The sequence below is a fragment of the Penaeus monodon genome, chromosome 18, assembly GCF_015228065.2.
Source record: "Penaeus monodon isolate SGIC_2016 chromosome 18, NSTDA_Pmon_1, whole genome shotgun sequence".
Classification (NCBI taxonomy): domain Eukaryota; kingdom Metazoa; phylum Arthropoda; class Malacostraca; order Decapoda; family Penaeidae; genus Penaeus; species Penaeus monodon.
The window spans coordinates 31,486,565-31,499,064 of NC_051403.1; the positions used below are offsets into that span (position 1 = coordinate 31,486,565).

The following is a 12,500-nucleotide window of genomic DNA, read 5'->3' on the forward strand; positions in this document are numbered from 1 at the left end:
CTCAATGTTTTCTTGCTTACTCAAACTCTAGCGGAGTCCGATGAAATAGCTACACAAACAACGAACCTACGTGTAAATAATTGTGTGTACACATACGCACGAGGATGTGTGTATGTACATTAGACTCATAGAAGGGTTTCATAAAAGGTACATTTTTGACAAACCCAGACAGACTGTCCTGCACAACTTGGTGTTACCTTTCCTCTTGCTTGGTGCATAACGGGGTGCATGAATGTCCCAGTATAGGACACCCACCCCAGTGACTGGATCACGGCGTGTCCACGTCCGAGAAAACACTGATAGCATGCATTGTAGAGCAATTAGGCCAAATCTTGATAGAGAGCTACTGATTGATTAGTCATATAAAGGATGAGAGACAGCTGGCAGGATTGCCAACCATAGGTCTAAAAATTGGTCAGCTTTTCAAGTCAATACTGAAACTTCAGGTTATAAAAGTAAAACTTATCAGTCATGTATTTATTTATAATCTTTGTGAGCGTGCATATTAGTTTACATTTAACAAGACCTATGGCTGATACCTTGAAAGCTACTTCACTAGGCATTTCTATAGGTCATACTCATTTCAGGTACCAAGTGTAACCTTTATGCAAGACGAAGAATTTAAAGCCTTTTTTCAAAAGCGTTGGGAAGAATGACTGGTTAGCTTTGTGTGGGTTTGCTGTAACAGTTCCTGCATCCATACCAAAGGACAAATATAAACTGATTGCCTGCCAAAATAATCTCTTTGAAAATGAAAAAATATTTCTCCAAAATGATCCCAACAATCAGCTCATCATAGAGGACAGAGGTGCTATACAGTATTAAAATGTACACAAAAAATGTGCTTTTTGCGTTCAGAGACGGAACTGACAACAAACCCTATTTTGCACGAAAGAACTATCACCATTTGCACAGTCAGTTGTACTATTAATTACACTACTCAAGTCTTAAGCAACCCTTGAGTAAAATATAAGGAAACTTGGCCAAAATTTCTTTTGGGTCAAGACATTCATATGGGGAAACACATTCATACACAAAAAAATACACTTCATAAATATGAAACATCTTTAATCATGTTTCTTAAAAGACATTTATATTTCAACAGCCACTCGAGATGGATTAGCTTGTCCATCGACCAATGGGTGAGGCAACTATTTAATACTACTTATTAACCCTGTATTTGTAAAGGAAAGAAATGATTAACTAATTCTGCAGCCCATAGATCCATATTTGTCAGCTTCGCTATGAATACATTTATTAGCACTCAGTGTAGTTTTTTTTTTTTATACCATCCAGCTTGTTCTAAAATGGATCACTGAGTAGGCGAAATACCCATATATGCCGGGGTGCATAGATTTCTAAGCAGATTGTTCTAAAGGCCTTAGTCATCATGTCCTTGAATTTTTGGGGAAATTTTATTGGTTACTATTATCATTATTAACTTTGTAATAAAGAATAATCAGTAATAATGACGGTAATAATTAATCGGGTGAGCAAGTCAGGTAGGTCTAGTAATGGACTCCCGAGCATCAATGCCTTAAAATGGAAGAGATAATTTAAAGCTTTTATTGTAATTTTCCTATGCTGTATTATTGGGCAAAACTCAAACACTTTCTGAAAAAACTTTTTAATTACAACCTTAGGTAAACTGAAAATCTGCTTTTCTGCATCTGGTAGTATTGTTTCCCATATACCGTTACTTGTCCAAAATGCGTGTTCTCTCTGCTGTATGTTGACAAAAAGACTGGACCCCTACCTGCCCTAGGAGAGCCGTTGGGTGTTCCATTGGGATTCGTGTTCACCTCTGCCCCAAAGATGTTGCTGCGTTGATGATCTCGAACTCGGCGGCACTGTGCCTCCTTTGGCGGCTCTTCTCCAAAGAGACGGGATTGAGTATCTACTCTAGATGTGGGAGTGGAAGACCCACTTGTGAGGGAACCATTGGTGGCAGTGCTAGGATTACTTTCCTTGGTGGCAGCAGCACCATCTTTCTCAGGGGTGTCCATACCGTTAGTTTCAAGCTTGGGAGCTTGCTCAGGTTCCTCCTTTGGAAATTCCTCGGCAGGTGTAGTCTTGGCCTTGGGCTTCATGTAATCATCGCTGTCTTCTCCAAAACTGATGGATGATCCACCACCTGGAGGCTTCAGGACCCTGCGAGAGAATATTACATTATATGTATTGATCAGCCAGAGAGATATACATGTACATAGTCGAGTGTATGCTAAGTCTTTATTCCCTTAGTTGCATAACTTGCCTAACTGCATGGTGTTCAGGTGTGGTAGTATCACTAGTGAGTTTGGTTTCCCCACCTGGTGGCTGATGTACTCTGCAAAGCGATCATAATTATGCCAGGGTCAAAGTAGTGGTGTCCAACGATCGCTACCCAAACTCATGCAGACCTGACGCTCTATATTCTCTTTGACAAAAAGAGAAACCATTCTCAGCTAACCTAAATTCAAGACAAAGAAATTTTGAAAATACATTTCCTGTATGCCTATATAATTCCATTTGGAAACATACGGATGTGATGATTAATTTTTACTCGTACACACAAATTCTTATATAAATACAACGGTATTTGACATTTATACAGGCATAACTCATTACTCTATTTCTCCCCCCAGGCTCTATTGAAATACATACATACATATGCATACATACATACATTAACATACATACATACATACATACATACATATGCATGCACATACATACATACATACATACATACATACATATGCATGCACATACATACATACATACATACATACATACATACATACATATGCATGCACATACATACATACTACTACATACATACATACATACATCATGCATGCATCTTCATACATACATACATACATACATACATACATATGCATGCACATCAACATACATACCATACATACATACTATGCATGCAACATCATACATACAACATACATACATAATGCATGCACTAATACATACATACACATACAATATGCATGCACATACATACATACATACATACATACATACAACATCTCAATGCACATACATACATACATACATATACATACATACATACATATGCATGCAAACACATATACATCACATCTACATACATCATATGCATGCAATACATACATACATACATACATACATATGCATGCACATACATACATACATACATATGCATGCACATACATACATACATACATATGCATGCACATACATACATACATACATATGCATGCACATACATACATATCATATGCACATACATACATAATCATCACATACACATACATACATACATACATACATACATTGCATGCACATACATACATACATATGCATGCACATACATACATACATATGCATGCACATACATACATACATATGCATGCACATACATACATACATATGCATGCACAACATACATACATATGCATGCACATACATACATACTATATGCATGCACATACATACATACATATATGCATGCACATACATCATACATACATATGCATGCACATACATACATACATATGCATGCACACATACATACATACATATGCATGCACATACATACATACATATGCATGCACACACATACATACATATGCATGCACAATACATACATATGCATGACTACACACCATACATACATACATACATACATACATACATCATATGCATGACACAAAATACATACATATTGCATGCACATACATACATACATACATACTAGCATCACATACATACATACACATATATGCATGCACATACATACATACACATATATGCATGCACATACATACATACACATATATGCATGCACATACATACATGCACATATATGCATGCACATACATACATATACATACATACATGCACATACATGCACATACATACATACATACATAGCATAATCATACATACATACATACATACATACATATGCATGCACATACATACACACATACATAATACATATACATTTTTTCCCCCTTCTGTACCGAATGATCTTTAACAACAAAATTAATCACAGAGCGATAGTGACTAGTCACGTGACTATTCGATTTCATAAAACTACACCTAGGACTAATGAATGAATGCCTCGCTTCAAAACGTGGCAACCTCGCTTTCCGCCCACACTCGAAAAGCGGTCCCTCGTGCGCACGTGGTTCACGCCCTCTGCGTCTGAAGTCAAATCCACGCCCGAAATCAGACTACGCCAAAGGAACGAAAAAAAGGAGAAACCGGGCAAGCTAAAATTTAAAGGAAAGTAAGTCTACCCTGAGTGTTATTTTAACTTTGTAATTTACGTCAAAATTTCAACTACACTAAAATAATTGCAGTAATTATTGATGCAAAAGAAAGAAAGAACTTCTATTACAGTTGAAATGTCTTAGCATTCGCCGTGCCCTATGTCACTCGGCTATGCCCACGGCCTTGCGCGGCACCTCCCCTTCCAACAAAATCTGGATACGCCCTAGACCCACCCGCGCCCACACGATATTTAGAAACCCCGAGTTGCTTACGAAACATTTTCTCCCGCCACAGAGAAACAGGTGTACGTGTTTATGTGTCACTCAGGTACAATATGTAGACTATGTGAGCTCGTATTTATACTGTAGGTATGTGTGAACGATTGTGCGTGTGCGCGTGTGAACGATTGTGCGTGTGCGCGTGTGAACGATTGTGCGTGTGCGCGTGTGAACGATTGTGCGTGTGCGCGTGTGAACGATTGTGCGTGTGCGCGTGTGAACGATTGTGCGTGCGCGTGTGACGATTGTGCGTGTGTGCGCTGTGTGAACGTTGTGCGTGTTGCGTGTTGACGATTGTGGTGTGCGCGTGTGAACGTTGTGCGTGTGCGCGTGTGAACGATTGTGCGTGTGCGCGTGTCGGACGATTTTGCGTGTGCGGTGTGACATGTGCGGTCGCGTGTGAACGATTGTGCGTGTGGCGTGTGAACGATGTGCGTGTGCCGTGTGACGTTTTGCGTGTGGCGTGTGCGATGTGGTGTGCTGTGTGCATGTGGTGTGCTGGTGTGCGATTGTGCGGTGCGTGTGTTGTGGTGTGCGTGTGTGTGCGTGTCTGTGTGTGTCTGTGTGTGTGTGTGTCTGTGTGCTGATTGTGCGTGTGTGTGTTGTTGATTGTGCGTGTTTGTGTGCGTGATTGTGCGTGTGTGTGCGTGTCTGTGTGCGTGATTGTGCGTGTCTGTGTGCGTGATTGTGCGTGTCTGTGTGCGTGTGTGTGTCTGTGTGCGTGTGTGTGTCTGTGTGTGTGTGTGTCTGTGTGCGTGTGTGTGTCTGTGCGTGTGCGTGTGTCCGCCGAAGTGCGTGCGTGCGTGCATGAATATGCGTTGCGCGCATGCGAACAAGTGTGTAGACTGACACTTGTTTCACAGTGACAAAAAGGTAGTGCAACTCGAACTTAAACAGCCGAAAGAACTAGCACCTACAGGTCACGGAGGGCGGGTAAGAGAAGCCGATATACCGGTCTTACTTACCCGCAACCTGATGACGAGTCGCATTCTGTTTAAACCTGCCACCGATTTTTTCCCGCACACTTTCTCTAACTTTGTGAACGACAAGAGCAATAAGAGGGAGGTAGTAAACTGGAAAGAGAGAATAAAAAGTTCTTGGCCCGAAATCGAACGGTGCCAAGGAAGAGGGTGGAGGACGAACAGAACAGAGGGTGACGAGCCTGACCCTCAAATAATAAATTTTAAATCTAAGGCTTCAGGATATGCTGGTGGATGCGGGAGGCAAATCTTTGCATATAAGACTTCCTTGGTGCCAAAGAGGAGTCGATTACTCATCCCTGTCACCCTTGTTCTCCACCCGCGTCTGCTCCACGTGACCACTCGTGCGTTGACGAGTCGCCAGAATTCATAGGGAAACAATTCAGACAGGTAACTGGGAACAGCTGCAATATGTCACATTCAATAATCGAGCTTTTGACGCTTCATTTCTCGTGATAGAAAACAAACGGATTAAATTAAGGTGATCACCGCTCCATCACAGCTGAGCGTTCCTCGCTCTCAACCTTTTCTTCCCCTCACCCTCTCCCCTCTCTTTTTTTTACTACTACCACAACCCCTCCCCTCTCACCCTTACCGCTACCACAACCTCCCTCCCAACCTAACCGTTACCTCGACCCACTCCCCTCCTCCCCTCGTTACCCCCCCCCCCATCATCCTTATCGTTACCTTAACCTTATTTCAACTCAACCTCCCAACATCACTGAACCAACAACTGCCTGTGGCAATGTTACATTTTGCTCTATGACGTTTGAAGACCCCCATCATCACTTTTATGAAAGCGCTCTAGCTAGCCGTTATGTGGCAACGCGCAGTGTCAGATGATCACGATACACGCCAGTCTTTGAAGACGCTTGATTCTAGAAGCCACAGCGAACAAATACATGCATACCAATCTAACGTGTAGGATTCAAACAAAAGCCATTTTCGTAATTAAGAAAATGTAAAGGGTTTCACTTTCAGCCAAGAACTACGTAAAACATACCTATCTGAAATATAATTCAAGCAAAAAAAAAAAAAAAATCGTGCCATATGCAAACATATGCGCACGGGCCTCAAAACCCGGGGACACCACTACCTGACCATGTTGGCACAATATAAGGGGCACTAGCGCCTCTCGGGTATAGACCGAGTACAGCCACTCAGGATATAAGGTACTCTTTCCCTGAAGAGACGTCGCAGATTTCCTCGTCTGCTCGGAGCGTCGCCCTTGGAGTTTGAGATTTGACAGTTCAACGCTCTCTCGCTTCCTTCGTGTTTCCTTGCTAGATGGTTCTACACACACGCACATGCAACCACACACTGGCAGTGAAGGCCAACGCCCGAGCACGTCTGAGCAGCAGCCCAACAAGTCCTACACTGGCGACCCTGTGAGACGCCGCCGCAGTGTTGGCAACCCACGCCGTCCAGCCGCCTCCGCGCCTCGCCTTCCTCACCTCGGGGGCGCCGTCTCAGGAAAAGGGGACGGGGCGCACACCAACTAGGTGCTTAGGCAGAAAGCCGCACCGAGAGTCCTTAAATCTTCCTTACAACTAAACAACAAACTTTGAATACGGGACAGCAAAAACAAATCGCCGCAGAGTGTGTCTTACAGAGCCTGAGCTGTCGTGAATCAAGTTTGCTAGAAGAGAAATTCCCTGAAGCCCTTTCCCCTAAAAGCCCAACTTGGGTACATCAAACACGCAGTCTCTTAAACAAGGCTCTCAAAGACGCCCTATTTTCCAGGCCGATACTTTACGGAAACGCCAGAAAAAAATGAAAAAAGTATCACGAGGTGGCGCCGACCGACACACAACGAAGCGTGAGGGGGTTGGAGAGGCTGAGTGAGTGGGGCGGAGAGAGAGAGAGAGAGAGTGAGTGGGGCGGAGAGAGAGAGAGAGAGTGAGTGGGGCGGAGAGAGAGAGGAGAGTGAGTGGGGCGGAGAGAGAGAGAGAGAGAGTGAGTGGGGCGGAGAGAGAGAGAGAGAGAGTGAGTGGGGGCGGAGAGAGAGAGCGGAGAGAGAGAGAGTGAGTGGGGCGGAGAGAGAGAGAGAGAGAGAGAGTGGGGGGAGAGAGAGAGAGAGAGTGGGGCGGGGAGAGGAGAGAGGAGTGGGAGGGGGGGGGGGGCGGAGGAGAGAGAGAAGGAGAGAGAGTGGGGCGGAGAGAGAGAGAGAGAAGGAGAGTGGGGCGGAAGAGAGAGAGAGAAGGGGAGAGGAGAGAGAGAGAGAGAGAGGAGAGAGAGAGAGAGGAGAGAGAGAGAGAGAGAGAGAGAGAGAGAGAGAGAGAGAGAGAGAGAGAGAGAGAGAGAGGGAGTGGGAGTGGGGAGGGGGTAATTGAGGACGGCAGTGACTAAGAATCCCTTCCCCCGTTCCCCACGCTTCCTAATAAGTCTAGCCGTGGGATAACGACAGATTCCTCTCGCCCATAGTCGCCTCCCCCTCTCCCCCGCGAAGGCCGCTGCTATCATAGTGACATCAGTCACGCTTCAGATTGGCGGAGAGGGGGGGGGGGGCGAAGGGAAGAGAAAGGCTACTTTGGCAGTGAGGATGGCCGATAACATTTGGATTGAATTAGAGAGTCACAGAGGCTGATCGCTCGCAGAGATTACCTGTAATGATCGATGTATGTAATCTTATACCGTATGTAATCAGTTACCTTCGTAGGAAAGGTAGTACATTAGCCTTACAACCAATCAACATTATTTGGTTAAAGTATCCCTCTGAATGCCGATAACAGTCCTAGGTAGAATAAACATCGCAAACAAGTGCAGTTTGGTGTAAGGAAGATCCGTAAAATTAAAAATAATAAAGGGAAAAGCTAATAGCGAAGGCAACACAACAGGGCAAAGATATTAAATAATTTAGAGATAAGTAAAACGAATAAATACTAGGCTTTGATTATATTTGAGGAAAAACCCTGTCAAGGTCAGCGGTGTGACCATCCCTGTTTAAAATCCCATCCCCTCGTACCAAGCAACTTCCACGCCAAACAAACGCGAACATCTCTGAACGTCACTGCACCGGCCTCCGCGCCCCATGAACCGCTACCTTGTCTTAAGGGGGCGACATGCCTGAAATTCTTGCCACTAACTCTGACCACCGGTCTGTAGGTCACTGGGTCGTGGCCCAAGTACTCGCCAACACGTTCTTCCTTTGAAAGATTATTCTTAATTGAAGTGGAAACTAGACTTGATATTTGTGAAATACGATAGCTTACATGTAACATGCAACGGCGACCAATGTCGTGCACGCAATCTGTACTTATCGGTAAGATAATGCCAACAGAGAACGAAATCATCTTTGTCACACGAGTCTGCGTAGTCAGCGTTAGGTTAACCTCACACGCGACTTGTATAACCAAACCTGATGTTTTGCTCCCGAACCTTGAAGAGCCTTGGCTACATAACAGGTGAGAGAATTCACAGCGCACCACGAGTAAGGGCAGTACTTCTATCCTCTACCATGTTTCATATTCTCTTAAATGATGCCTTTCCTCCACTCTTTGACCCCACTGGTATAACATGTCTGGGCACAGCTTTTGCTACGAGGGAGACGAATATGGCTGAAGACTGATGTCAGATAAATGAAAGGAAGATGGGGTATTAACGAGAATAAGGAAAACAAGGACCGTATTTTCCGCGTTGCTAAACCAACACCAGTCAAGTAATTCAATAATATTCACCCCTTCCCAAATGATGCACTATATCTCTAAATCTACAGAACTGTATCAGCAACTGCAGTGTTAACTATAATAGCGACATTTACACGCGCCGTAAAAGTTCATCCCCTATTAAAGAGAATTAGTGCGCATGCGTAATGCCAGAGTCCAGGATTAACTTTTCATCCTGCACGTGCGCAGGACGAGCCAGTTAATCCCACCAATCATGTATTGATACGTAATAACAACGTCATCAACTCCATACAAAACATGGAATGGAGTTGCCACCGGCTTTTATTCTTAGCAATAATGAAACAAGTTCTGACATTTTCATGTCAAAGATGCATGTGAAAATTTATCCGTACTTTAAGTTGTGGGATATTCAAAGTGCAGATGCAACCCTTAACAATGAAAAGAAAAACGAAAAGAAAATCCCACAATTCTAGAGGCCACAGGCACTGAAACGGCAACACTAAAAGCTCTTAATAACAAGATTAGATTTCAAATTATAAGTACAAACGCCTATTCTTTAAACTATAGTGAATTGTAATACGAAATAATGTACCATGATCCTCGATGGCATCATCTGGAAAAGCTAGCCTGCCCGTGCCCCTCGATCACATACGAGGAAGAGATGTCAGAGAAAACACGAATACGAATTGATGCTGCCAATATTTTATGTTCGTTTTTCTTCGCTTAAATTGCTTATACAATTCAAAGGATATCTGAAGCCAAGCATATATCTTACTTGCACTAACAAATCATCGTGATGTAATGCTATATCGTATGTGCCATTTTATTCTTTAAATAGCAAACGTCTCCTTAACATTATAGTGTAATATGAAAATTATAGTGGGTGATTGCCAATCATTATTACTCACATACTAGCTTTTTTCGAGTACAACTCGAAATTAACTAATAATCAAAGATTCATGCGCCTGGCAAGTGTCTTGCATCACTGATACAAGTACTGCAGATTTGGATTAACCTGATATTTTATTGGCGCGTGCAGAAAACGCCTATTAAGAGAGGTTGTATGCCGTTTTCTTGTGCGCATGCCCACTATAGAAAACGAGGTTTGCATGGATTACCCTGTTAAATTTCTCAACAGAAATAATCTACTCCTGTATATTTTTGTATCCGCTTTCAATGCTTCTTACAGAGAGATATTTAGTAGCAGAGTCATGTAAGAGGCCTCTTGTGACGGATTTCAGAGGAAAAATGGTAATCTAACATCCATGTAATGTTGCGAAGAAAAAAACTCTCATTCAGATGGAGGAGTGAACTATGACAATAATAATAAACGAAATTATTGAATTATCAAAGGGACCGGGAAGTGAACTACAGGAAAATTCTATATTTTACGATGATTCTTCAATCACACAAGGTCTTCACATTATTAAACGAAAAAAAGTCCACTGTTCGAAATCCTGCGTTACTACTCCAGATAGCTCCACTTTACATTTTAGCAGACTACGTCGACAGAACAGTTCTGTTTTGCAGTAGTAGAAATCCAAATGTCCATTCTTAAAAGCCACGAGTTCTGGCTTTGGCAATGCAAGGGGCTGGCGTCAGATACTCCCCGAGGCTTCAGCCTATCAGACATCTTACTTGAAATACAGGCAACCTACATATAAATAAAAGTAGCGTGAAGACACAGGCAGGGGCAAGGGGGAAGGACAGGAGTGAAGTGCAGACAGCAAAGGAAGCCCTACTCTTAACTCGGCTAAGTTGGGATTACGTGCGACGGTGAGCGGGTAGTAAGGGGGAAAGGGTAAAATGGGGGGTGATGGGGAGGGGGAGAGGAATATTGGCTCTTATGTCGACAGAACCAATTTGGAACTATAAATATATGATAAAGACATTACATTTCATATTTTTGTCGACTGGTATAATAGTAAAGGTCAGGCAAAGGGAGGCCTGGAAATGCTACTAGTTGGAAAGACCAATCGGGAAATTACTTTTAGATCCTCCACGTCAAAACCTTATCAGCTGGAACTTTTCTGCTTTAAGGAGGCACTGCCTACAAAACAAAACCATTAAAATACATCCAGGTCTTTGTCAAACATCCTCAAGCGCAAAAACATTAGCAACCATGGACAGCTTGCACCACTGAATGACAAATGATCCTCGTGTTCACAGCAACCATACAAAACGAACAGCTCCTATTACTCGAATTCCTACTGCGGGGGCGAAGGAAGGAAAAGGGGATTACCCGTGTCAAACTAAACTGAAATGTTACCAACTTACTTGTGAATACGTAATACGTTAACCCCTTAAAAAATTGTAATGAAAAATAATGATAGCGATCTATCTGATGACAAATGACATTAACCGAGACGATAGACAATGAACACAAGAGGCGCTATCATCATCTAAGTATTAGCGATACATGGTCCACTAACAAGTTCACCGGTCACCCCCTGTTCTTTTCTCACTCAAATTTACATATATTTTTTGACAGGGAATTAAAATTATAGGAACGATCAGAAGGGAGGAATAAAAAAGTAGCCTTCTCTCGGACAGCCCTCTGCCAGTGCCAGTGTGCGTTTAGAGAGCAATGCACTGTGCCAGCTCTCGGGTCGATGGCAGCGCGAAGGGTTTACACACTACTATTTTCATATAGTTATTTCTCCCTTCTGGTTACAATCATAACAAGCACATTAAGATATCAATTCACTACTGTACTTAGAGTCATGCCTCCCCCCCCAAAAAAATATATATATATATAAAATATATCAAGGAAAAAAAACATAACAAGTGATGTGCCTTGGGCAGAGAGAAAGAGAGGAGCGGGTGAAGAGAGCAACATGCGAGAGAGTACGATCTCAAAGAGAGACCCCCGTCACACGCTGCCTTGCCCCTTACACTCCATCTCCCGGCCACAGATCAAACTGAGAAAGCTTCCCAAGTCTAGACACTCTAAAGAGGAAAAACTCACCAATTATACACACGTGGGTGCACGTATATACATGTAATACAATGTAATACACAATTTTCTACTTGTGTATGCAATTGTTATTCATATGCAATAAATAGCAATGATTATTGGGTATATTGTTAGCCATAAATGTAAAAGTGTTTTAGGTAAAAAATATGGTTCAAACAAGCACCCTCATCTTTTTAATGTCGGTTTGCTATGGTAACCGTCTCAGAACTGGCTAAGAGATTCAACGATGAAACACATCAATGCCAACATGACTAACCTTTTTGCCTAAGCCGACACGGTCCAAGTTCTTACGTGCCGGTACGTGGCGTAAGTGGCCATTTCTGCGTACACCTGCACACCTGCGATGCACGTTCACTACACCAGTTTCCTTGCAACACGCGTG

The 12,500-nt window shown here is 42.9% G+C and overlaps 1 protein-coding gene across 6 annotated transcripts in view; it reads right to left on the minus strand.

Annotated features, from left to right (window-relative positions):
• Positions 1-12,500, minus strand: part of LOC119584443 (microtubule-associated protein Jupiter-like) — a 39,517-nt gene that overhangs the window by 2,475 nt on the left and 24,542 nt on the right. Inside the window, exons 1-4 of one of the 6 annotated variants that reach the window (XM_037933051.1) lie at positions 6,612-6,912; positions 2,255-2,326; positions 1,757-2,151; positions 198-296 (exon numbers count right to left, since the gene is read on the minus strand). In XM_037933051.1, coding sequence (XP_037788979.1) covers positions 198-296; positions 1,757-2,151; positions 2,255-2,326; positions 6,612-6,619 — 574 coding nt within the window. In that variant the 5' untranslated portion in view covers positions 6,620-6,912. Of the gene's footprint in view, positions 1-197; positions 297-1,756; positions 2,152-2,254; positions 2,327-6,611; positions 6,937-9,192; positions 9,271-12,500 lie in introns of those variants that run through there. The other 5 variants (XM_037933055.1, XM_037933057.1, XM_037933053.1 and 2 more) reach the window with 5 other exon arrangements.